Genomic DNA, 26,499 nt, shown 5'->3' on the forward strand with positions numbered 1-26,499 from the left:
CCACCCCAGAAGCCCCTTTTCTCCCCCAAATTAGTCATGCAATGAAAACACCGTTCAGACTGACAGCTGCTGACCAGAGCGCGGGCTGCCAGGCAGTTTGCATAACATCGTCCGGAGCATGCTCGGCGGCGCTGGCTAATTCCTCATTGCAACAATGGAAAAACCCAGAAATCTCAGTGAATAAGCCAGTCTGTGTCCTAAGTCAGCCCTTGGATTTCCTCCCTTTCTTGAGCCTGTCTCGCCTCTGCAAAAGCTCCGCTGGGGCTCTGCAGCCAGCCTCAGGAGCAGAAATCTCAACAAGCTCACAGTTATGTGCTCGGCTCTCAGCTGTTTGCTGCGGCCAGGAACTGGCTGGAAATCAGTTCAAAATGTTCCACTTCCAAACCCCACCCCACAACCCCTGGATCTCTCTCTTCACACTCACAGAAGCAGGCGCTGGAGCTTTAACCGCTTTGCTTTAGCCTTCTCTATCAGGAGAGCAAAGGACATCCCGTGTCGTTAATTCACCTCTCCCACTGCTACCCCAAGACAGGAGCCAAGGCAGACCCTAGTCCCAGCTCCAGCAGGGATTTCCTCACTCGGCTACCTCACCATCCCTTTAGCACTGCCCACAGCTTTGTCTCCAGGGCCGCAGGCATTGCCATCCACCTCATCCGAGCCAGGCACGCAGCAGGGCACCATTGTCCAGCATTTCATATCCGCCAGCCCATGCCCCGCTGCTTCCCCAGAGCCCCATGTGCCACTGCCCCATCTCTTCTTGGAAGGCAACAGCCACTGCTCCACAGTGCCATGGGCTGAGAAAAAAACCTTCACACAGGTCTCCTGACCACGATCATGGATGTGTCATACTCAACCGCTCGTAGGAAAAGACGAAGCAGAAATTAAGCCTGTCTTTGCTCTCCCTTTCTTGGCCAACTCTTAGGTGCAGTCTAGATCTGGAAGTCTTCAAAAATTTTGCATTGCAAGGGCAACTACAGCGCTGTTGGCCTTTGGCATGACCCCGTATCGCTCCCATCTTCTCCCACCCCTCCTCAGGCAAACTCCTTCGAAATCAGCAAGACAAGACCCCAAAAAAACCTTCCTCTGATAACAGGACAAGGTGCTTCTCCCCAAACCAGCTGAGGCTAAATACAGCCCAGGAGCCTGCTGAAAGCTTCAGCATGAGGTGGCTGCGGAGCAGAGCAGCGCTCCCTGCCATGCCGTTGAACCAAAACAGGTTGTTTTTCCCCCCCACTGATGAATCTGGGCCCCGCTTGGCTCAGCAGGGACCAGAGAAGTTCCCCACAGAGCAGGTCTGCGTTTGTTCTTCCTGACCATTTGCCTCCCTGTTGCAGAGAGGAAAACTACCTCAGCACAGTCGCTTCGGCAGCGGGGCCAGGCAGGACTGCGGACACTCCTCTGCCTGGTGCCAAGGGGTTAAGCTCACAGTGAGTTCCCAAAGCCAGTTGCTTCCAACTGGCTGCTGCCTGCGGTTTGTGGGAAGGGATTTTGCTTTTTAATAACATTATAAATAGGGCTGTGTTCAGCATGCTGCAAACTCAGTTTCTCTCTCTCCCACCCATCTCCCTCCTCCTCCTCCTGCTGCTTCTCTTCCCACCACACTAATTCCAGATCTGACCATGAATCGGTCAGGCTTCTTCCTCAGTGTCCTCAGCCTACTGGCATGTCTTGCCTCCATCACGCAGGCATGTCCCCCGAGCTGCCACTGTCACGGTGGAGACCTGCAGCACGTCATCTGCGACAACGCGGGGTTGCAGAAGATCCCCAAGGTGCCTGAGCAAACGCGGCTTCTCAACCTGCAAAAGAACAACTTCCAGGTCCTGCCAACCAACGGCTTCCGTGACATGAAAAAACTGGTGTCCCTGCACCTCCAGAGCTCACAGATCAAGGAGATCTCAACTGGAGCCTTCCGGGGGCTCAAGAGCCTGGTCTACCTCTATCTCACTGACAACCAGATCAGTGTCATAAAGCCAGGAGCCTTCGATGACCTCTCTGAGCTCACCTACCTGTACCTGGACCAGAACAAGATTCCAGACCTATCCAAAGGGCTCCTCTCTCCTCTTGTCAACCTCTTCATCCTGCACTTAGGCAGCAATAAAATCCGGGAGCTGAAACCGGGGGTCTTCAATGGGGCTAAAGACCTGCGCTGGCTCTACCTCTCTGACAACTCCCTCACCAACCTCCTGCCTGGGGCCCTGGAGGATGTAGAAAACCTCGCTGTCCTCCACCTAGACAAGAACCAGCTGAGCAGCTATCCTGTGAGCGCAATGAGTAAGCTGAGAGTGCTGGAGGAACTGAAGCTTTCTCATAACCCCATTGAGGTCATCCCCGACAATGCCTTCCAGTCCTTCGGGCGTTACCTGCAGACACTCCACCTGGACAACATGAAACTGAAGAAGGTGAGTCTCTTGCCATTTGTTCCAGATAAGAAACACAGGGCTTCTCCTTTACAAAGCCCTCGCTTTGCTGTCCCTCCCTTGCAGAGGAGAGGGGAGATGCAGCTCTGCAGGCTCCGCAGACAGCGAGGCACAGGCCAGCTGACACCCCTGACATGGCCCAGACAAGGGATGAGAGAGAGTACTCCACCCTTCTGTTGAGTTATTTTATGCAAAACCAAATTGTCTGGAGCTGATCAAACTCCTTGGAAAGGCAGCACATGCCCTCCCAAGCTGGAGGTGACATCAGTCATTAAGAAAAGTATTTGGGGTGCTCCAGGACAATTAGCAACCTTCCATCATCCCAGACACAAGGCGTGGGACGAGAGGCGAGCGTCTGCCTCGTACTCAAGGGACTGAAGGGCACTGCCACCTCGCAGAGCTGACCTGCTCTACCTCCTTCGTTCAGCCTGGGTACCTGTTGTAGGTTGGGAGGGGGAGACTCCTCAGGAGGGGCTGTGAATAGCAGCGGTTTCTTACCCACGCCTTGCAGACAGGTAGGCATACGGACCTTCGCTTTCACCTCCCCCCGTGCCTCCCAACTTTACACATCATAAAGAAAGGTTTGTTTATTGATGCTCTCTCAAAAGGAACTCTCGCAGCATCTTACAAAGGGGCCCTGTTCCCACTGGAGAGGAGGAGGGACAATCAGGTAGCCCGAATGGCAAAACAACCCCCTCCTTCCACCGGGAGAAAGCATGATCCATAGGCAGGAGCATCACACTCAGGGAATCACTTGCATTAGGACCTCCGAAGTGCCAGGCAGTGCAAGAACAGAAACGAGCACGGTGCAAGAGCAGCAGCACCCTGTTGCAGCCTGATGACCTAGGTGCACCCCATGGGGCTGGAAAGGGAGGGTGCTCCAGCCGGAGCAGAACAGTTCTCCCTGGGATGATGCTTTGCCAGGAAGCTCAAAGACAAAGGGGCATCCAGGTAAGGCAGGCTAGGACTTCACGGAAAAGCAACACCCACCACATGCAGGAAGATGTGATGAAAAAGAGAATTCCTTAGCAACAAAGAGCAACTCAGAGTGTCTTACAGGGATGAGCAGGTCACCTGAAAGCTACCAGGAATAGAACACACCAGAGTCTTCAAGGGGATCTAGAATCCCAAAATGTTCAAAAACTGGAATTACAGCTTGCCCAGGTGGAGAACAACTCTACCTAAACCAGCTCAGTAGCACTCAGTCAGTATTTAAGTCCTTGTCCACTCCCAGCACTAACCTGTCCAGGAGGTTTACTTAAGCAAACTCAACATTTGAAAACAATCCACTGACCTCTCTAGGCAAGACCTTAGACGTGCTGTCACAGCACTTTGGTAGACTCAGTTTTAAGGCACTTTCACCATGTGCAAGTCAAAAATTATAGCTTACATGTTGTACCAGCTGCAAAGACATCAGAGTCCCAAGTATTACATTGAAGAAATGAGACTAACCCATGATGCTGGGGTGCTCCAGGGAATTAAGTGTCCTTGGATTGGCCAAAAAGCAAGGGTTAACGATTCTAGCCAGCAAAAGACTTCATTCTTTTCAGTGACCACCTGTGGACAGGACCTTTAAAGGCTCTTCTGCAGCCAGATGCCTCCTTTCCTCCCCAACAGCCCAATAAGACACCAGTAAGATATGGGCTCAGCACTAACAGGGGTGGCTTCTGCAGCTTTAGGGCTTGCGTTCTTTTTCAGGGAAACAAAGCTCCCATCCCAGCTCAGAGTTTCCTCTTCAAGTCCTCAAAGGCCTCATATCCAAACAGCCCACGCGTGAACTTTGCACTGCTAGGAGACCTCTAATCGCAGAGGTCTCACGACCTAGGAAATCACCACTAAATACTTTAAATGCCACTGGCATCTTGACTGCAGCTCTTTCTCCTTCACAAAAATACTGTCCTTAGCTGTTCCCTGCATGGCTGCAAGATTTTTAAAGCCAATCAAGTGCAAAATCCTTCCACACAAACCTATCCCAGCCTATATTGCACTTGAGCAGAATGAGGAGAGCCCTTGGGCTGCTCTGCAGCTCCAGCACAGAGCTCCCCTTCCCCACCAGCATCACAGACCCACACCAGTCACCTGCAGGGCTGCGTCATACGGGCCAGGACCTACCACGTACATCAACATGAAACCAGGCAACGCAGATCCTGGAAGCTTTACGTACGTCCCTCTCTGCGTATTTATTGCAAAATAAATTGCAGCAGCGATCCTCCATCTAAATAAGGGAAAAAAAATCACCCATTTCTTTACAAACGCATGCTCTGGCAGGCAACGCAGCAGCTGTTACCAGCAGATGCGAACTGTTCTCATGGGGCTGGGAGAGGAATGAGCAGCTGAGACAGTACACCACTGTCCAAACCAGAATGTGGCCAGTTTACCACCCTGCTGCATGGCGTGCCAGCATCTCTCTGAGCAGCTCCACTATCAGCACAGTAAAACCTACCAAGGTCAGCTCAGTTTTGGACCACAGAGGCCAGCACCACTGACTGGCCAACAGTTACAGGACTCTGGGAGTCTCTTAGCTAAGCTCTAATCCTATCCAACATTGCTTAATTTGGAAGATGACAAAAGTTCACAGCTTAAAATAGTGCATTTCCTCTGTCAAGCTTTTCAGCTTAGAGAGCTTGAACACACCCTGATGGTCCTGTCTGAAGTGCAAGCTTCTGGTCAGAAATGGGAGCACAGGTCCTTGACTGGGGGGGTTCTGGTGGACCTGGCGAGTCTCCTCTCCACCCTTTTGAGAAAGCTTTCCCATCCACTTTGAGAAGGGGAGAAATGGTTTGTCATAGCCAAGAGGAGCTTTGTGCTTTGTCAATGACCCCCCTCTCCAATTCATCACTGCCAAGGAAGTTTGTGTTGAGGGGTTTGATTTCAAGAAGAAACTTTCCAACCTGAGTAACCGTGGGCTGAAAAAAGCCAGGGATGAGGCCTCAGGGAAGAGAGGAGAGGGCTGCAGAGCCGGGTCTACAGCCTCTCTCTTGTCTTTGGCAGCTTTTTTAAGGGAGGCTCTCCCTTAAAGCCTGCCTGTTAATCGAAAAAAGACAAATCTTGCAGCATCCTTTGCAAACAACCCACTGGAAATGAGAAAAAACGGAGGAGGTTGAGGCGCTGGAAGCCTGCCTCTATTTCTACACTGCTCAGATGCCAAGTGTAACTTTCCACTTGGAGCCCCCGGGCACTGCCAAAGTCTACAGCCCCTTCAGACGCCACAAACACTCCCTCCTTCAGCCATTCCAGGACAGGCAAGGCAGCAGGCGCTGGGAGGATTTCCAGCCTTGGAAAGGAATACACCCAGAAAATATCTTCATTTAGAATGGAGAAGTATGGCTCAAAAATAAAGAGGGCTGCCAGACTTCACTTTATTTAGGGATGTGGCTGCAAAGACAATCCCACGTGGATTTGGGACGTAGCTCTCTTCAGGCAGAAGACTTCATCACCCGTGAGCCCACCAGCCTGACATCTCTCTTGGGTGTCCAGGGCTTCCAGTGAGCCAGGACCCCCCCCTGCTCCTCTCCTCTTGTTCCCTCCATGCTTACACCACTATAAGCCTTGAACAGAGGCACTCGGATTTGAAGTCCCCTTCCCTGACTCAGTGTTCCTCACCGTAAACCTTTGTGCTTTAGTTTGCAGACAACGCGTTCGCCGGTGTGACCGTGCTGAAGACCGCTCACCTGGAGAACAACCGGCTCACCCAGCTGCCTCGCAACTTCCCCTTCGACAAAATGGAGACGCTGACGCTCTCCCGAAACGCCTGGCACTGCAACTGCCAGCTAGCACATCTGCGCAAGTACGGCACCACGTGCCCCTTCCCTTCCGTCCCCTCCGTTCCCCGGGGTCTCCTCGGATGTCCCCCCCCAAGCTGTGCCAGGCAAGAAGAGGGTGCTGAAGGCTGCACACGTGCTCAGCACCTCTCTCCCCAGCCCCCTCCACTCGTGGTGCGAGCAATGGTCGTGGTGGTTTGTGCCTTTTGTAAGCTCCCCGTCTTCTTTCTCCCCGTGTCCCAGGTGGCTGAAGGGCAATCGCACCCGTACCGATGAGACCTGCTCTACGCCCGCGCAGTACCGGGGGCAATCCATCAGAGACACCCCGGCCCTCCGCACCTGCAAGCTCCCCACCAAGAGGTCCAAGAAGGGAAGCCGCCATTAGACACGTAAGATGGTTCACTTTTAGTCAGACCTACAGCAAACCCTGATGCCACCAAAGGTATGGGGACTTCTATCTCTGACTTCAGTGACATTAGGCTTTGGCTCGAAACAGCTCATCCATTCACCCGCCGATGCCTCTGCTCAGAGCTGCTCCATCTCCTGGCAATAGTGGGCTCCATGGGCTCCCGGAGCAGAGAATGTGCCTGGAGCATCAGGGATGGAGTCACCCCTGTAAAACAAACATGGGGCTAAACACAGGCCTGGGGCAGCAAGTAGGGGTGAACCATGTAATTAAGTGTCAAAACAAGGGTGGACTTAGCCCACTCTTATCCTGAGCTGGGATCATACACTCTTTACTGTTCTAAACAATCAGAGATGCTCATCCTTTTGCCCTAGTAAAGGTCCTCTGGGTCTGGTCTGAAATCCAGGGCAGGACATTGCTGGGAAATCTGGCCCCAGGCTGCCCGGCCCATAGGAAAATAGACGTCTTCCATAAGGAGCAGTTCTCGGTCGAGCACCTGCCTTTCAGCAACTACAATTCCCATCCAAGACACTCAGGTATTTAAAAACAAGGGCTGATGCCTTCAAACGAGTGTCCCAGAAGAGGGAGGTTCAAGACAGCAAATATTCTTTGAATAAAGTGTTCTGGGCCAGAAGGTGATTCAGAGACAGGGCTGACTTTCCCTTGAGCAATGAGCTTGCTGACATCTACCAATCCAAACACCGACTGGGAAAACCTATCGCACAAACACCTTCCGCAGCTGGAAACTACCAAGAGCATTAAATTCAGCGCGCAGAGTAGCAAAAAAGCCACAACTGTCATCATTCTATCCCAAGCATTTTACTTTTCCCCATCCCAGGAATAGGTCTGGAGCTTGTACGGATTCCAAAGGGCTTTGGATGAGCCTGCAAGTTTGTAACCTCTTGGGAAAGGGACCTTTGCTCATTTGTTAAGTAAAGTGCAGTGACCCTGCACTGCACTGTACGAACGAGGGTTGTCACTGTGCCCCTTCATAACAGAAAGGACGAGACAGAATTCCAAAGCCCAGCTATGGCCATTTGGTCCCCAGGTCACTAAGGGTATGCATAACAGGATGGAGAAAGTAAATTTATGACCAAAATGTCAGGGATGATGCCAGCTGCTCTGCGCCTTCCTAAAGTGGTTATTTCTCTTACAGTGCCAGAGGTTTTATGGATTAGAGATGGAAATACCAGTCGTTCCATATAGGGCGGGTAAAGTTCCGCTCTGAGGATGGAAAAACTTCAGTTTTCTAAACCACAATACTTAAATGTATTTTATTTACAGGTCTGGCCCTTCTTAACCTTCTTCTCTCCCTGCCTGAACTCAATTCCAGTTCACTCCTCCATGGTGAGAGTAAGAAAACCATGACAATAATACCTGGTTTTTCCATAGCACCTTCCATCCAACTCTCTCAAACAGGTTTACAAGTGTTAAATGAAATAGAAAACTATTTATTCCTGTCTTGCAGAAGACAAAGCTCGGTACCTTCAGGTGCCAGTGCCAAAATGCAGGCACACAAACCCACTCCAGCGTGGCAAGCATGATTTTAAGGAATATGAAGTACCTCTGACTTCATTACGCACCTCTTGAGAGCCAGGCAGCTTTCTCAGATGTCAGCTCTGGGGGTCTGTATTTCAAGGATGACCAGTGACTTGGGTCACTGACCACATTTCAGATGAAAAGCTGCTTGGAAGTTTCTAAAAATCTACCTGCCCTGGATTTTCAGAACCAGAGCACCAAAATAATTCACTATCCTTGAAAATTTTGCTCTTGGGTTTCTTCCTTTATGAAGGAAGTGCTCACTGACCATCAATGCTCTGGGTAAGGTACTCAAGAGTCACGTAATGAGTTGGCAGAAGAGGTCAGAGACAGGACTAACCCATGTCCTCTACTGTGGGAACTCATAATGGCTCCTTGATTCCTAACTCTTCACTTTCAAGTATGGGCTTCATTCGCTTACTGTAAAAATAAGCAGACAAATGCTAGATCTGCTTGAAAAATCCCCTTAAACATGTGGCCTTCTCTTTTTTTCCCCTAGCAGGCCCTGGTATGGCCTGTCCTGGTGACCGGTCACTTCATCAGAAAACTACTGACTTCCGAGTCCTTCCTTAAGCTTCTCCTACCTGTCAGGAAACATTTCTGATATCTCTGACCACCTCCAGCCTCCTCCGAATCCCCGCTTCTCTGCTGATCGCAGGATGGAATCCACCTTTTCAATCTTTTCCGACATCTATGTATTTTAAAAGAGGCATTTTTAAAAACTAAACTATGCATGACCATACTAAGACAAGCTAACCTAGATCCTGCCGGTAAAACACAGTCATCTTTCCCAGAGGCAACATAACCCACGTCCCCAATCAAACAGTTGGTCGCTGTCTCTCCCTTTCCAGTGGAGTGGAAGCAAGCGGGAAGGTAGGAGCATCCCTCCCCCAGCTGCTTGATCAGGAAAATTGGTCTCAACCCATGCAAAGAGACTCCTCTGCCTTCCCACGGAGGGGGTCCCTGCAGGCCAGGGCTGAGGGGGATAGGTGAAGCAATGACCAAGAACCGGTGGCCCCGAGACCGAGCTGCCCTTTCACGCCAAAAGGCAGCGATCTCTCTAGGTTGGCCAGAAAACCTTTAAGTGAAGCAGTACTGGGAAACCCCAAAACTGGAGCCGTCTGAAGACTGGATTCCCTCCCACTCTGTGGGGTCTACTAAGATGCATGTACATCCGAGAGGAGAAGGCGTGCGCCGTGCAGCCTGGCTCGGGCAGCCCTCCTCTTCTCTCTGCCCATACTCCTGAGGATCTAGCAGGACACCAGGATGACTGTGGTTTATTGTCACGGCTATTACAATACCACAGTTGCAACTTAACTGTGTTTTTTAATCCTAAAGAGTTATATAAATATATGTATATTTATTCCTCTGTAACTGAGTGTAAATGACCTTTAAGAGGATGAAAGCTCCTCTGTCTCCTATATAGAAATCAAATTGTATATTTTCTTATGTACATCTTCTGTATAAAGCTCTTGCTGCAAAGATGAATTCAACAAGTCTCCCTGTGTCTGTCTGAGGGCTGGGGGATCAGGAATAACATGAGACCAGTGGTACAAATATAGACTTAATCCTCTTTATCCTATGGGCAGAGCAACTGTTTGGGAGGGGTTTAGTCTTTCTCTCTACAAAGCAGGAACATGTGACACCTAATGAATCCTGGGCACTTGTTGTATTGTCCGAAAATATTTTGTGAGGCCAAACTCAAGCCTACTATAAAAATAGGTAGCTGTCACCTGACAAGAGTCCGGTCAATGGCACCAGGGCTGTGCCTGGTGTTTTCAGCTCAGCGTTAAGAGCATCATATCCAGGAAAAAACCCTGGCTGCCTCCGAGACGGCTCCAGGACAGATGCCCTGGCCTCCCCTGATCTGCGGCAGAGCACACAGTCGTCCCTGTAAAACCCTGGTGCGGTCCAGGTCTGCCAACAATAATACGCCTAATCTGACTCCCAGCCCCGCGTGTTTATCCATCACAACAGTCTGCTTCCTCAGCGTTTGCAAGCAGCGTGGCACCGAAGTTATTTCCTTTAAAGTAAAACAGAAAAGTCCTTTTTTTGGCTCAGCCATACACTCACAGGCACACACATGCAGATGGCAGGACCTGCCTACAAAACGTGTCCCCTGGAGTGCCCCTGACCCCCTCCGCACGCAGGACATGCTGATGCTCTTGCACAGGCCAAAGGTGCAGCACACGTGCTCCGACACACGCTACCCTTCTGGCAACGCAAGCCTGGTGCTTCACGTGTGGATGGTGCCGTTCCCACGTTCAGACTCAAACGCGTAGCATGCAACAAGGTTTTATATCTGCATGCAGGCCAGGATGGTGAAAGAAATCTGACAGCTCCGCAGCAAGATGAACACATGCACCCACCCACACCCATACAAACCAGGAACGCCTCTTCCATAATCATTCATCCTTGCAGCATGTACAACAGAAGGGCTTATAAAAGCTTTGAAACGCACCAGCAGAAGCTCAGTTTACGACACTGAATACAAAGTCTTCTCTTCTTACAAAGCCTTCTCCCCAGACACCCCACCAGCAACCAGGCAGAATCCCCCTTCTTCCTCCCAGCCCCTCTACACCGTCACTCCTCAGCCCGGCCTTGCACCCACGAGGTGATCGGTCCCATCACGCCCGATCCCAGCAGCTCTGGCACTGCTGGGTACCACTGCGGTGCAGAGATGCCCAAACTCAAGGTCTCACCACAACCACCACCACTTGTAGCTCTAGTCACAGCAACCACAACTCACCACGATCTCTGGCATGTGCATCTTGGTGATAATCATCTTCATGATCTCAGGGGGAACAGGAGAACCTGCAATGATTCCTGGAAGAAAGAGGAAAAGATGACCTTCTTGGAAACCATCTATTTATTCCCAGGAGCCTCAGAAGGTTCTGCACTCCCAGATTTAAATGCTGGCAAGATTTTTGGGATACACTGGTTCTTGTCAAAATACTTTTCTGTTTTTATGGATACGGGTCCTAGTTATTCTAGGAGAAAACGCTGCAGCAAGGCCAGTTTGCCTGAAAGAATTAAGGGTTGGCAGAGTTCACTCGTTAGGAAAATAAACTCTATAGTGCAAACCTAGTCCAAGCTGCAGTTCCCAAAAAGGGAAGATTCAGAGCAGAAAGAGGCATAGATTTTTAGCAGGACAAACACACCCATTGATCATCACCACCATAAAACCAAAAACCTTTCCTCCTGCCTTGCACAGAGCAGCCCTTTTGGGAAAGGGCAGATCACATTTTCACCTGTTCCGTCCTAGGATGACAGAGCAAAAGAGCAGGGTAATATATAGGCTTTGCTGGGGAACAAGATGAGACAGGATCATTTTTCACATAGCAGACATGATTAGGTAATCTGCTTAAATGTTTCTTTATGCTCCAGCACCATCTTCTCTCTGTGGTGTTATTGCCTCAAAAGGGCTGGCGACCTCCCCATTTCGGCTCAGCTATTCCCGAGGGTGTCTGTGACAAGAGAGAAAGCTCCAGCACACGTTATCACACCCTCTCCAGGATTTAGATGAATGACTTCAAAAACAGGCAGGAAACTTGAGGTCAGAGAAATCACAGCGTGGCTCTGCTTTAGGGACTGCACCAGCCTAAAGCACACAAAGCATCTGCTGCCACATGGTGGTGGCTGGTGAGACGTGAGTCGAGCAAAACCAGGCTTCCCAGCTCCCTGACCTAGCAGATAAAACAGAAAGGTCCTTCCCCCATCTGCTTTGAGATGAAAGAAATCCTAAAAATGCATAATTCTTGAAGGAAACCCCAAGGAAAGGAAACGTAGCATCAAATTAACAGTGAAACACAAGGGTTGTACAACTAAACTCTTCCCTCCCCTTGAGCGATTTGCTCACAAAGCTTAATACAGCCTCCCAGCAGGGAACCAGTAATATCCAGTTTCTTGGGATTCTTCCATTTGAGCTGTCAGACTTACCTCCCCGAAGACTTGACAGGTCGTAGGAGTCAAAGTCCGGCTGGGAGAGCATGTCTATATACATGGTTGGCGTGCCGATTACAAACGAGCACCTTGAGGAAGAGGAGAGAAAGGCAAAGCTGCAGAGAGCTGGAACGGGGGTCAGCCCCAGCTCAGCACCCCATCCTGTCCCACTGCACACGGGGCCGTGGAGCAGCAGCACGGAGGCACGCACAGCAGACAGGCTCTTCATCCGTGCACATATACATACGGATGTATAGAAATATATATGAGTATATATGTGTGTGTATTATGCAGACACAATGATAGCTCTTTTGTTTTACAAGCTACAGGTGAAGAACAAGCTGGAAACGTAACTGTCTCAGCAGCAGAGCTGGACTTGGAGAAGGAGGGCAGGTGGTTAGGCGTAAAAACACACCAGCCATAGCAAACTAAGACACCGCTACGCTTTCCAGCCAAAGCTCTACAGTGGCCTGAAGGAGCCCTTATTTTGGGGAAAAGCGAAGCGTGACAAACTCCCAAGCATAGCTGAAAAGGCAGGATTTAGGCTCCTGAAGTGCCCGTGCAAGTATGTGCACCAGCAAACCTGCCTCTCCCATCGCGGGAAGGAAGAGCGTGAGCAATGGCCTGGCAGGCGAGACAAGGGGAGAACGCGTCGCCACGGGGCGACGACCTCCTCTGTAGCAAGGCACGAACAAACTCTCACCTCTCTCGAGACACTGCCTCCAGTACAGCCTTCCCCTCGAAACTCGGCGACGAGAAGATGCAGGAGGACCCGTGCAGAGCCATCACCATGCAGCCTCCTACCGACGCCAGGCAATGATAGAGGGGTGCGGGGAGACCGACGCGACAGTCCTGGGATCAAGCCAAAGACAACAGTGAGGAGAGGAGACCTTCCAGTCCACGACTAGCCCCTCTCACTGCTGGAGCTCAAAGATCTTGAACAGAGGAGTTTTCCCCAGTTCATTTCATTGCCGGGAATCTGACATTCATCTGTGTTCCCATTAGGTGGAAACATGATGCTGATGCTTCCCGCCTTTAATAAAAATCGGTTTGGGAAGTTTTCAATGTCAGAATTTCATTCTGTAATTCTGCAACGTCTTTGTCTTTGCTGGACTTTTTGCTCTGGTATTGCTTACACATTATTTTGTGATATGCCAGAAAAGAAGAGCGGTAGTGCTGTGACAGGCATGAAATATGCAGGAATCGGCACATGCTATTAATTTTATTTTGTTTTTAAAAACACCAAAGGCTCTGAAGACTGATTGAAACAACCCATCTTTTTTTCTGGATCAAAGCTGTTGTGTTAGAAATAACTACTTCAGAACTTCAAAAGAAAGTATTTGCCTTTAACAATTTTTAAAAGGAATTACAAATAGGAAGGTCAGATCCTGATAAGAGCAACAAGACTGTACACATGACATCAAACAAAGTCATGTAAAATAGATTAAAACTTCATTCAACATAATTCAAAGCTAACATCCAGAGTCTTGTAATTATTTGATATTAGTATTCACCAAAATGAAAAGTGATTAATTTCACAAATTTCCCCCCACAAAAAGGCATCTTTTTTTTTCTCCAAAAAAACTTCACATGAAACTAAAATGAAACATCAATGAAATGAAAAATGTTACGCACGAGCATCCCTCAGTGTTGTTTGTAGCAAAACATCTTGCCCTTCTGCTGAGCAAGAACCAACACTCTCCACGCACGTGGTCTCTCTGACCACCCCAAACTGTGCTCCGACGGAGACCCACCTGCTCTGTGATCCCCAGCCTCAGACCGATCAGGTTGGCATTATTCACAATGTTCCTGTGAGACAGGGTGGCTCCTTTGGGGCTTCCCGTTGTCCCCTGAAAGACACAGGGCACTACGCAATGATGTTACCCTTCCCACGGATGAGCAACGTGTGCTCTCTGGGGCAATTTCCCCGGCAGATTCCGGGGTGATCTTGCACTCCATTCAGTCCTGGGAGACTGTATTTTCTTCTTTAACAGCACCTTAATCCCAAACCACACAAAAAAATGGTCCAACTTCAGTTGGACACAATTCACGTGACACCCTCTCATCTCCATCAGCCCTTGACAAAGGGCTGAGCATCAAGAATGGAAGGAGTAAGGGGAAATGCTAGAACACTTCCTCCAGCCTACAGGAGGAGATGGAATCAGGGCTTGGTCTCAGAGGGCAGAAGGCAAAGGAAACGAGATGCTCAGCATCGCACACATCTTTCCCTGCGTCCCCAGTGAGGAACCCAACCACAAGGCATGGAGCAGACAGAAGCACTTACTGAAGTGAACTGGATGTTGATGGGCTCGTTGCAGGAGAGGGTCCGCTGCACGGCTCTTAACTGCTTCATATGGCTGCTGTCCCCAGCCTGCATCACTTCATCCATGTGGAAGGTGCCAGGCAGCTTCGAGTCTACCGTGATGACAATGGATAAGTCAGGGAGCCTGGTAGGATTAAAAATACCATCAACAATAATGGAGCAAGGAGAAAACTGCCTGGATAGGCGTACACTGGTCAGGGTAAACTTCCAGGACAGCCTAACCCGTTCTCTTCATATGAGACCCCGTGCAGGTCCTCCTTCTGCTAGAGCCTGTGTTGGGCAGCTGAGAGGACACAAGGCAGGACACAGCTGTCAGGTCAGTGCAAAGACACCAGATGTTCCTAACTCACCTTTTGCTCTTTATTCCCCCCGGACTGGATTTTTCTAGCTCAGGACATGACTGCTTTAGAATATCATAGTATTTCTGTGTTTTAAATTGAGTGGGAAACACCAGTGCCTTACAGCCAACCTGTGAAGGGAGACAGAAACTCATGAGAAGTCACATCGGGTTGATGTTCAGGACACGATGAAGAGCAGTCACCGACACAGGAACGTACGCAGCCCTGTGACCCCACGCAGCAAGCGTTAGCCATTAACGCCACACCGGGCTTTTCTCTGTGGCCCATACAATGAGCTCACTCCAGACTAAACCTGGAGATTTTTAACTCTTGCTAGCAAGAGCCATGGCGTGCAGCAGTTTAAAGATTCACCGAAGAGCATGACATAGGTCTTTGCATGGTGCAAAAGGTGCAGCAGCCAACCTCCTGGCGCTGGGGACATGCCTCCAGCAGGCAGGTTCACCGAGGGCAAATGCAAACCGAGCCCTTACAGCTGTGCACTCGTAAAACCCCGCAAACACAGGGCAGGGTGTTGTTACTACATGCCCAGCACCCCAAGCCCTGATCCAGGTATGCAGCCGGTGCTTTGCTCCTCTCCGGTGTTTGGTTCAGGATGGGCTGGTTGCTTTTTGCTGGGCAAGAAAGCGGAGCTGCAGCCTGAGGTTCTCTCTTCCCCCAGGATCAATACTCCTACTTGTGAGCACAAGGCAAAAAACTCATTTTTCAGATTAGGAGTCCCAATGCTAACAAAAAGCCCAGTTCCAAAATATGAAGAAAAAAAAAAAAAATCATTTGGTTGATCTGAAATGAGGATTTTTGCAGAACTTTGGAAAAACAAGGAAACCTAAAGATTGCCTCTCAGGTCAAGCCAAGGTTTTGTTGTGGGTTTTTTAAGGTCTTCCGTTTCCTAAGATTTTTTCCACCTCTTTTTAAAGCGTTAGCTATTTTGAAAATGAAAACATTTTTCATTCAACCCTTACATTTACATAATCCTGAAAAAAAGCGCTTTAATTACTCCAAGAATTTCTATTTCTTTTTCAGCAGAGGAGATTTGCTGAATTTGACCCAGATTTGCAAACTGCTTTCATCTTCCAGAAAATGCATTCTTGTCAAATAAACTACTTATATAAATGATTTACTTGGCTGTTTTCATTATTTTCCCAAGGTCCATGAAATAAGGAGACCAAGGCTATGCCAATAAATTATTTGTAAGTACCCTCTGGGGTTTGTCAGAAGGGAAGACAAACATTTGCTCTATTTTCTGGAACAGTCTGCCCAGAACCCACAGGACTGAGTCTGTTCTGGGATGTTTTGGGCCTTTAACTTTTTATTATTAGTTCCTTCAAAATACTATTTTGGTTCAACTAGCTTTGCAAACGAGATGCTATGAGAGGAGAGGAGCTTGCAGGGCAGATGCTATATGAGATAAGGGTCTCTAGGTGGCCATTTCCCACTTGGTCTCAACCTGAATGGCAGCAGATCTGTCTTCAAAGGACCTGTCATACGAAACCTGTCATCAGTTTGCTTTTACAAAGCCCTGGAAATACAGCCGGAATCAGAGGAATGGTTATTCAGCATGTATTTCTATTTATACCAAAGGCAGGGAACCTGATGGAGCAAGGGAGGGGCTGCACAGGATCCAACAGGCAAAGCCCTGAAGTCTTCAGGGGGTTTGTTGCACAAATAAACAAAGATAAACAAATAATTCAGGGGGTGAGGGACACCAGAGATCCCAGTGCCAAAGGTACATGGGAAAGCTAGGAATGCTGGAAAACCTGGGAGGATGAAACAGGAGTAATTCCCAACAGAGCTGAAGCATGTTTCTGCTCCTACCCCATCGACACTGCAGATTTACACTGGAGGAGAAAAATCAGAGCAGAATCTGACACACAGCGATGAAAAGGAAAACAAAAGCCAGGTCTCAGTGGGAAAAAAAGGAAAGTACTGCCATTTACATTTCCACCTGGTGAGAGAAGGAAGTGGATATCCACACTGGAAGAGACGTGCTTCACCGCAGCACTGCGCTCAATCCTAACGCATGAGAACAGGACTGACACCACTGAGACTACCGTAACAGGATTAAACGAAGGATGAAATGGGAACTCAAACTGCAGCCCAGCAACTGAATTACAGACTTACTGATGCGAGAGAAAAGTCTCTCTTTGTTGCTAGAAATTATCCACTTCTTTCTAGGTAAAGCCAGAACTTGGATGGTGCTGGGAAGACCCAGCTGTGGTTCCAGCTCTCCTAGTATCAGCCTTTGATTTAAAGCTGAACAAACCACAGGTGAGCAAGTTAGCTTCTTAATCCTAAGATTAATTTCTAGTTGTCAAATGTGTCAAAAGCCTGGATTCCTCTTTACTGGAACTAAGAAGCCAGAATAGTTTAAACTGATCAGTGCTCTGCACATTGCAAACTCAAACCCAGGTAGGTATACGAGGGTAGCTAAGGCAGCCACAACCAGACATCAGAAAGATGTCAAGCAGCGGCAATACCTAGGACTTAAACCAGGTTAAACTCAAGGCCAGCAAGGTCTAGGACACATCTGGGAAGGAGAAAACAAGCTACCAAGTGGACTGGTCCTTTCTGAGCCGTCCTCCTTTTTACTTTCAAGGTTAAAATCGCAGATGGTGATTTTTGCCCCGAGCGGGAGGCAGGCAGGACAGCTGCTCGGTGCTCTTCCTCCGGGCCAAGCTGGAGCATGAGTGTGGGAAAGTTAGAACTGACTTAAGACAGATGTTGCCTCTAGAGATTGCTGTTACTACATAGTCTCTGCTGTCCTGGCTGCCAGCTTCTTGGGTAGAAGAGTCTCTGGGTCAGATATTTAGTCTTGCCTTGTTCTCCTCATTCCCTAGTAAACAACTGCTGGCAGGTATGGTTATTATTGGTGCAATATTGGCAGTACATGGTTGTTAGCAGAGAGAGAGGGATGAGAAGGATGCAGAAGTCTCCGTCAAATGGACAGGGAGGCAGCCAAAGGGAACAACAACAAACGTGATCGCTTAACTGCGGCTTCATCCCCTCGGTCACTGCGTGGTGGCGTTCCCTCTACGTGGCCACCGCTAGCCCCCTTCTCTGACCAGCTCTCCCTGCCTCTTCCTGATAAGCCCAAGTGCTTAAGCAGAACCTCATCTGTACTGTGTCCCCACCACCCCCTTTAACAGACAGCTGCACGTATGAGTTCTCACAACGAATCAATTAGCATTACCAGCAAGTGCCATACAAACCTTCCTGATGACAAACTCCAGCTCAAGAGCCTGGTAGGCTGGATTCACAGATACCTGAAGAGGGAGAAACAAGAAAGTTGATCAGAGTTACCCTTACCTTGAAAACACTCTCCCCTAACACATATTCCAACAGAAAAGTTCTCCCAGGGACAAGCCACATGTGAAGCCTCTCCTCCAACATGCAGAACTAAGAGCTCGCCACCACAGGGATTTCACATTCACCAGAAAAGTTAGCTGAATCCTGTGTTTGCACAAAAGAAAACAACCAAAAAAAAAAAAAAAATAGATTTATGTGAGGTCACATAGTCAAAATAAAATTTCAGGAACAGAAACCAGACCTCCTGCCTCCCCAGGCAGACATTCAATCCGCTAAACTGAAGACTCAAAACTCAAGTGCAAGTCAGGTTTCTTGATGGACAACCATGAAAATACCAGCTTTCTCCTGTCCAACTCTCCACAGAAGCAGTATTGGCCACTGGAGTTGAGTTCACCATCAGGTTCATACTGAGCCATGCTCATCCACCCTGTTACTGTGTCTTAGCAGACACTGGGATGAACCGTGATGAAGAAAATGGACCAGAAGGCAGGGTGCAGTCATTATCACGGTACACTGTATATGTAAGATGCATTTTGGTGAATGGGCCAGGTCATACTATCAAATGAAAATTGGCTTTGAGGGATATGCAGCTTGGACTAGATATTTAAGTGAGCATTTGCACCATAAAGCAATACAGGCCCTATTTAGAAGGGATCTAAGTAGGTGGTAACGGCTTAGGACAGCAGCATGCTACCTAAAAATGGTCCTATAGGCAAAAGCACATCTCCTCCTATCATCGGCTGCTCCAAGCTAGTTCACAGCAGTCCACTGCTTGCTGCTCCTTCCTCTGCAGTCTGCTTTCCTACATAGTGGAGGACAAAGACGCAGAGGGCTGCATAGATCTTGTTTAAATACTGGATTCAGTTATAGCCAACATGCTGGGCAAGAGCATGGGAAAAAAAAAAAAGAAACAATAAACTTTACTCTCCAGTATCTCCTATTGCTTCTTTGTCTCCATTTCCTTTCCCAAGAGCCTGCTAAAAACCCAGACACAGCAAACTCCTTACCAGGATGATTCCTGCCTGAGCGGTTGCAAACTGCATGAGAACCCACTCGTATATATTGGGACCCCACATCCCCAGCCGGTCTCCCTTTTTCAGGCCAAGAGCCAGAAGCCCAGCTGCTGCGTTGTCCACCTGTGAAATACAAGACAAGAGCCTGAGGATCACACACAGGATGCAGCGGGGGATATTTGTCTCCAGGCGCTGCTTTCTAGGGGGGAAAAAGTATTGTCTTTGCAGCTGAAATTGGGCAGAATGTACCTCTGCGGCACAGTCTGACAGCCTACTGCTGCAGCAGCAGCATCTTCCGAGTCGCAGAGCACAGACCGGCCCCTGCTCAGCAGGTTGACTGAAAGCATAAAAATAACAAGCGTGGAACAATACAACAAAGCAGGAAGGAAACCAAAATAGGCAATTATGTACAAACAGTTGCAAATTAATTCTTGCCCAAAGACTATATAGTGTCTAGCTTCTCATCAGCTCAACTTAAGACTAAGCCTTACCCATAAGCTGGGCCCATCTATGCTGTTGGATCTGCCTCCGTTCTGGCATATTGCTTACTTCGAAAAGGACCCAGGTGAAAAAAACTGTATCGAGTGATTTTTTTACCAGTTTGGGGTTCCTACCCTCATTAACTTGAATTCAGCCACTATATTAACATGACTACTTTATTTTGCAATATGGGAAGTGTGTTTCAGGTGTGCAGATGTATATATAAATATTCTGAAGTATTCAGGAAAGTTTTTATAGTTTTATTATGTTCTCAAATTTATGAAATCTACCTTGTAGGAGAAACAAATTTGAAGAATAGCTATTCTATGATTTAGTTGAGCTACAGCCTACTTCTTAAAATCAGCATGAACACAGCTAATCTTATTTATCTGAATGGATGTAGCCAAAACACTACTAAATCTAAAAAATAAAAATATTTCTTCCTATCGAAGATTATATAATACATTTATACACTTAATAGAAACTTTCCAGGTACTGAGCCTTGAAATTTTGCCCCTCCATTTAGAATACATATAACCATATATTTTTATGTAATATGCATGCATACACACACATGCATGGATACCCACACCCATTTTGTATATGATATCGACACCAAGTCCCTGACTTTGCTCAGTTGCCTTTGTGCTTGGACTAGAAATTTCCACACACTCAGGACCTCTGACAGTCAGAGCAGAGTGACTAACAGAAGAGCTGGAGCCTACTCCAGTGGAGAAAAACACCACGACTCAGCCCAGAACACATCAGATGGGGTGATAATTTTTAAGGATGAAATCTCGTTCTGGGACATACAGCAAACATTTTACATATGCTACCTTCTCCCTTTGGTCTCGAGACTCCAAAGAGGACAAAGGCAGCACGTGCCCACTGGGTGTTTGCCGGGGAGCTGCTCTCACCCTCTGCTCAGGGCCAGGATGAAGACCCACATACAACAAACCTCACTCCTGAGCTCAGCAATGAAACCGGGTTCCATTTCTCCATCACACCTGCTGCTGCCGCCGCTATCCACCCACCCGGGCGCTCCGAGGGGTGAACCAGGGACTCACCTCCTCTTTGAACTGAGCAAACGTCTTCCGAACCCCATCTCGGCAGAAGACCAAGGCGTTGCGGTCAGGAAATCTCTCGACGGTCTCATCCAGGCACTGGCCCATGGTTTTGGTGAGAAGGGGAACGTCTAAGGTCCCCTGGACATAGCTGTTGGTCACCCTGTGGCAGGCAGAGGGCATCCCTGTGTGCAGGGCACTGTGAAAGAAAAGGAGAAGAGTCTATTTTTTAATAAAACCCATCAACACCATTCTGCCCATCTGGAAGGATTATCAACCTGCCGATGGTACCAGCAGTACCCGACGCACGTGCCCACGCTAGTGGGAACCACGGGCAGCCCCTTCGGTGGGTCAAGATCAGGAAGACCTCCAAAAGGGCTTGGAAAGCATGTGCAGCAGCGCGGGGGGCACTGGGCAGGCAGACAGTCTCCGTAAACCCCACGCCCACACCTGGACCTGCCCACACCAGCAGGCAGCACAGGCAGAGCCTCCATCCCTCCACTGGAAACCAGGACCCTGCTGCTGCTGGGGAGGGAGCTGACACCAGCCCTGCGGACCCGGCATAGCCTGGTCCTACGGTCATTCACCTGGGGTGAAAGCTACCTTGGACATTTTGGGATACGTGGACAGATTACAGACTCTGCAGTTTACTGAGAGCTGGCAACTGGGTTTGGTCTTTCTGCAACATTAAAAAGTGCAAATAACTCGGAAGGAACACAATCAAAACAGTTTGTAGGGAAATTCCCCCAACTGGCTTCTCCCTGCTGGAAAGAGCAGACGACTGAGAAAGTTAAAATTAAAGTCAGAGCTATGTCATTTTATCAGTCTCCAAAACAGTCTGCAGAGAAGAATCTAATCCCACAGAATAAAAACTGTTTAGAAGAGTTCAAAGAAGCTGAGCCGTAACCGAGAGGCATTTGCAAAGTAACAGTCTGTGTACACAACAGCAAGCAGGCTGTACACGCTTCACTATCTCTGCCAGCTAGACTGCGAAGAGTTTATGCTACTGACGACAGCATCAGTAAAACCAGGAGCTCCCAGCAAGATGAGGGGGGAGAAGTGCGGAGGCAGTAACACGGCAGGCTGGCAGGGTGGAGGAGAATACACCCACTGCAAAGACGGGGCAGGAGGGGAGGAGGAGGAGGGCAGGGAGGTGTTTCAGCAGAGCAGCACCTGGGCAGGAATGGCACGACACGGTCCTTGAGAGGAGCACAGAGACATCGTGCTGGAGGCCAAGCTGGAGAGGGAACATAGGTAGGAGAGGCAGCAATGAGAAGCTGTGGGCAGGGCGGTAGGAAAAATAATTTTAAAAATCATTAAGGGTCTGAACATCAGTGGAAAAGCAGCGACCTCCCCTCAAACCGCAGCTCCTGACCATCCGAGCGCTGCAGTTCTTGCCCTGGCTTCTCTCTCCCACCTCCTCCTGCTCTGAGCCTCTCCCTGCCCCAGCAGCCACCCCCCTGGGCAGCCCCCTGCTTTCTCCGTCTCTTCTCCCTTCTTCCCTGCCTCCCTCTGTGCTCTCAGCTCATCCATTCCCACCTTAGACGACCAGGAAGGACAGGGTTAAGCGACACTCATGGGGTGCATGGCTCAGAGGCAATGCCCTGCGTTTGCGGCTTCAGTGTATAATGGGGGGGATCCCTGCCCTAAAGGAGAAAACAGATCAGCTTGAACTCAATTTTCCCCCATTTGTTATGGGATCCATACTCTGCAAAGACTGGGTGCTATTTGCCACAAAAGATTTGTTCCCTGCCCACAAGGAACAAAACTTAGCATGAAGTTACTTCCTCTATGGGGTGGAGTTCAGTCTCGAGAGAAGCACAAAACAAGATTTTTACCTTCCGGGGGGAAGTTTTGCTCCAAGAGCTGAGCGAATGGCCCGACCCTCTTTCCCCCACTTCTTTTTGGCAGATGGAGGGTTGTGCAACTCCCACTGACTCACATCAAGGCTGTAGGGCTGCCCGAGGAGGAGGAGGGAGGACAAGTGCTAAACTGATCTTGTATTGTTTGAAAGCTCCTGGGCACGGCACGTAGATAAATTAGGAAATGAAAGCAAGCTCTGCAGAAGAAAAGCCTTTATAAATATAGGTTACATAAAATAAAGGTTGAAAAAGCTCTGCCTAACACAAGGGAAGGATGAATGCTCCTGGGAAAGCAGTAAAAGCCACTGCAGCCATTGCCACGGCCACTCGCTATTTGAAACGGCGACCGGAGAAGCCACTGTCCCATCGCCGTAGGGCAGCCTCAGACAAGCAGCTCCAGCCGCTCACGCAGGCAGATGAGGAAACCACAGGCTGTTTGCAAAAACGTTTAATGGACACAACCACACTCACATCTCTCCAAAGCCAAGTCGCCTCCAGTTTCAGCAGAGCCTGTCCCTAAACACTCTGCTTTTCTCTGCCAGCTGAGGCACAGAGAGGTCCCTGCTCGCTCCTGCAGCCCGAGAAGGGCTGGAGCAGCTAGAGAGCAGCTGCTGACTTGGTTGTGCAAGAACACTTTCCCTGAGCACCATCTCAGGGGTCACTGGGAGCCGAGCAGTCTCGGCACTGGGCTGGAGTGGGAGCAAGTAAACACAAGCATTTTATGGTCCGCACAGTTTCTCCGGGGATACCACCCAAGGAACTAACTGGTAAAAAAATGTGGTCCAATGCATTGTTCTACTGTGTGATTGAAAACCAAAAAAACAAAACCCCACCCCAAAAAGAGACGGAAAGGGGAGGAAAATTATTAGAAAATTCAGATTGTGATAAAATTCAATCAAAATCCAAAATGTCCAGCTGAAACAGACTCCTGCTCTCTGCAGTCAGCCTTCAAGAGGTACTTGCACAACCGATAACGAGACGAGTGATATTTTACACTGTCACATCCTGGCAAAGCACTAGGCAGACCAGGCTTTCTGGTCTTACTCTCTCATTTTTTTCCCCCAGCCTAAAGAGCCAAAGAGTTTCACAGACTTTCACACTAAATGCAAGAAGGTGCAAAGCCAGAACCAAATGACAGTTCCACCTCCACTTACGGCTTCCTCCCTACCCCCAAACATGGGGATGAAAGAGCATCAAAGAGCAGTAAAAGATGTCTTTATAAAGCCCTGCATTCCAAAACACTGTGAAAATACTGCTGGTTCCCCTCACGGTGTGAAAACACGCACAGATTGCTCTTGAAGGTCCCAAGCAGTCGCATTTTCAAACGAAAGCATCAACAGCTTTGAAATTAGGGCCTAAGATATCTCATGCTTGTAACCCAGAGTCACTAACTCCTCTCAAAGCACTTGCTCACATGGTTTCTTCATATACATTAAGGAAAGCAAAATTCACAGCTCTTATCTACTTTGAACTCCCTGAATTCCAGTCTGACATTCACATGTGCTTCAGCATTGCCATATCACTTATCTCCTGGCCATGGCAGGGGTGAAAGGTGTGGGATAAAACACAGGAGGCTGTTGGAAGCGCTAGGGGCCAGGAACAGAAGGAATGAGGCAGATACAAGATACATTCGTTATCAGTAGCATAATGCTGGAAATAGCATAGGGTTGGTCTCCCTCCTGCCTATAGCCAATAGCAAGTGTATATATCCGATCTGAAAGAACATGTCAAGAGACCTTGATACAAAGAAAGGGTCCAAAGGATTTAGAAATAATTTTTTTGTTCATCTTTGTTACAGAAGAGATGGAATTCACCCTCCACCTCTTCCTATGAAGCATCTGGTGCTGCTGGAAATAAAACAAGAGCAACGGTCTGATGGTTTTCACTTACAGCAGCTCTCATTTCCCTGACTCAGCCCAAGGAGAGCAAATAAAACTCTGCTTGCTCTTGGGTCTCAGCGTAGACTGTTAAACACTACTCTTAGAGAGCGCCTGCCTTCTGTTGGCAACACATTCCAGCGGCAAGACAGCCTGCGGTGCCTGCAAATGAGCCAGCCTCAGCACTCGGCCGCTCCTGCAAAACTCCGTAACCCTGGAGCTCAACAGCGCAACTGAACGGAGAAACATCAGGGACCCAGGGAAAACGCATCCCGCTCCCCACCTCGTGCAAAAGGCAGGCAAGCAGCCGAACGAACGCTGGCGGACCCAGCCAGCACCTTCTGCCTGATGGCAGCAAGCAGAACAATCAGACTGAAGCAAGCACTCTCGGCTAATCCTAGGAGCTCTCTGTATTTATCTCTGAATAGCCCCAGCTAACATTTTATAGTTGTTGATACAAGATAACCAGTTTCATTGTTCGCCTTTAACTCTTCCCTAGCCTCTATAGAAATTATCAGAAGGGATGAGAGACGAATACAAGGCAGAGGCATAGGCATAACCTCCAGTCCCCTACGACGAGCACACAAGCAAGCTCCTGCTTTGCAGCTGTGAAGGACATCGACCTGACCTGTGGTGCCATCCCCTCTGCGTGGATGAAAGGCCCTGTCCTCCCCGGGCTTGGGAACCGTCCTGACTGCAGAGTTCATGCTCTAAGAGGTTCACGGACTCCCCAGCCAGTTCCTTTGTTCGTGGACATCTACCAGGAGCCTCTCCCCCAAAAAGCAAGACCTTTTGGGTCTTTTAGGTAACACAACTGCAATAAAAGGGTGGTGAAAGTTAACCCTGCTCTATCCTTACCTCTTTGCTCTTTAAAACAACCCTGTTGACTAAAGAGTTAACCAGATTCTGATTACTTTTGGTTGGTTGGTTTGAGGAAGGATCAAGTCCCCAGAGCCTTCAGACTCCTACTGCAGCAGACTTTCTGGTTACCTTTTCCACTGCACCTCTTCCCGCCCTGCACTATTCCTGCCAAAGGGATAAATACTGCTTAACAACTTTAATAAACTTTTTTGTAATGTTACTAGAAAGAGTTTACTCCTCTAAACACGCTGTCTTTTTCTCCAAGTGCTTTGCGTTCCTCCCCTCAGTTTCACTCACAGTTCTGGGCTGGAGTCCAAACTGCAGCAAACTCTCTATCGTTCTTCCCTTTTGATCCCGCCTAAGAACAGATTCCAAGACGGCAATCTTGGCCCCAGCTGCACGCATGGGCTTCAGCCACTCACTCCTAATCTCAACCCAGCTGAAAAGAAACACCCGGACCCCACGTGTGGGTAAACAAGGGCTCCTCCCCATGGTTCTTGGGGAGTTGCTCCCTGAAGTCATACCTCCGGGTGAGTATTAGGTTCTGAATATCAACTAATCCTCCAAAGCCTTTCCCAAAGACAGTTGCTTTCGTTTTCCTGTTCTTTCCCACGAACTTGCTCCAAGAGGCAGCTCTGAAGGAAAGCAAGGCAAAGAACTTGCCTGACCCCCCCCTTCCGAGCTCCCCGGTGCCCAGGACCTGCTGGGACCCCAGTGCCCCCCACCACAGGAGGATGGGGACACTGCCCCACAAAGCCTGCAAGTCAGAGCGCTAAAGGAGGACAGAGAAGCTGTTTGATATATTTCATGTTACTGCAGTCAGACTGGAGCAGCTGCACAAAGAAACTTTAGCCCTGGGCACAGCTTCACATCCCTCCATGTGCTGCACCGGGCTTGTCCCTGCCCCTGGTCCCCTCCCAGGCCCAGGGGGACAGACCCAGGGGATGCCGCCTGCCTTCTGCTACTCCGGGGGGGGTTTAGGGGAGCCAAGGGACAGCGACACATGCTGAGAGTGAAACCTCCAGCTGAACCTGCCCTCCCTGCATGCAGCCACCCACATCTCTCAGCAGCTGCCCTATAGCCCCTGGCCCCCACCACACATAGCCTCCATCCCCTAGAGCCCCCAGCCCTGTCCCTACAGCCTCTGTGCCCTACAGCCCCCTCATCCTCTGCCCTCACAGCCCCCCATCCCCTCTCATCCGTAGCCCTACATCCCCTATAGCTCCCCATCGCTTCTCCCCACGGCCCCCTGTCCTCTATAGCCCCCCCATCCCCAGTCCCCACCCCCCCCA

At 49.2% G+C, this 26,499-nt stretch overlaps 2 protein-coding genes across 3 annotated transcripts in view; one reads left to right on the forward strand and one right to left on the reverse strand.

Annotated features, from left to right (window-relative positions):
* Positions 1–20,730, reverse strand: part of ACSF2 (acyl-CoA synthetase family member 2) — a 31,513-nt gene extending 10,783 nt beyond the window's left edge. The window contains exons 1-9 of the mRNA XM_010579275.1: positions 20,611–20,730; positions 19,058–19,186; positions 17,954–18,007; positions 14,739–14,857; positions 14,350–14,512; positions 13,820–13,915; positions 12,769–12,917; positions 12,063–12,154; positions 10,873–10,949 (exon numbers count right to left, since the gene is read on the reverse strand). Coding sequence (XP_010577577.1) covers positions 10,873–10,949; positions 12,063–12,154; positions 12,769–12,917; positions 13,820–13,915; positions 14,350–14,512; positions 14,739–14,857; positions 17,954–18,007; positions 19,058–19,186; positions 20,611–20,715 — 984 coding nt within the window. The 5' untranslated portion in view covers positions 20,716–20,730. The remainder of the gene's footprint in view (positions 1–10,872; positions 10,950–12,062; positions 12,155–12,768; positions 12,918–13,819; positions 13,916–14,349; positions 14,513–14,738; positions 14,858–17,953; positions 18,008–19,057; positions 19,187–20,610) is intronic.
* CHAD (chondroadherin) lies at positions 1,551–9,611 on the forward strand. Of its 2 annotated transcripts, none has more exons than XM_010579273.1 (4): positions 1,551–2,399; positions 6,041–6,204; positions 6,422–6,567; positions 8,626–9,611. In XM_010579273.1, exons 1-3 carry the CDS (start codon positions 1,620–1,622, stop codon positions 6,561–6,563), a joined length of 1,086 nt encoding a protein of 361 aa, XP_010577575.1. In that variant the 5' UTR covers positions 1,551–1,619; the 3' UTR covers positions 6,564–6,567; positions 8,626–9,611. The 2 variants fall into 2 exon arrangements, with proteins under 2 accessions (XP_010577575.1, XP_010577576.1); XM_010579274.1 differs by having other exon boundaries at positions 8,623–8,744.
* Positions 20,731–26,499: the final 5,769 nt, after the last annotated feature.

Source organism: Haliaeetus leucocephalus, unplaced genomic scaffold (genome assembly GCF_000737465.1).
Source record: "Haliaeetus leucocephalus isolate CR32 unplaced genomic scaffold, Haliaeetus_leucocephalus-4.0 Scaffold657, whole genome shotgun sequence".
Taxonomy (NCBI): Eukaryota; Metazoa; Chordata; class Aves; order Accipitriformes; family Accipitridae; genus Haliaeetus; species Haliaeetus leucocephalus.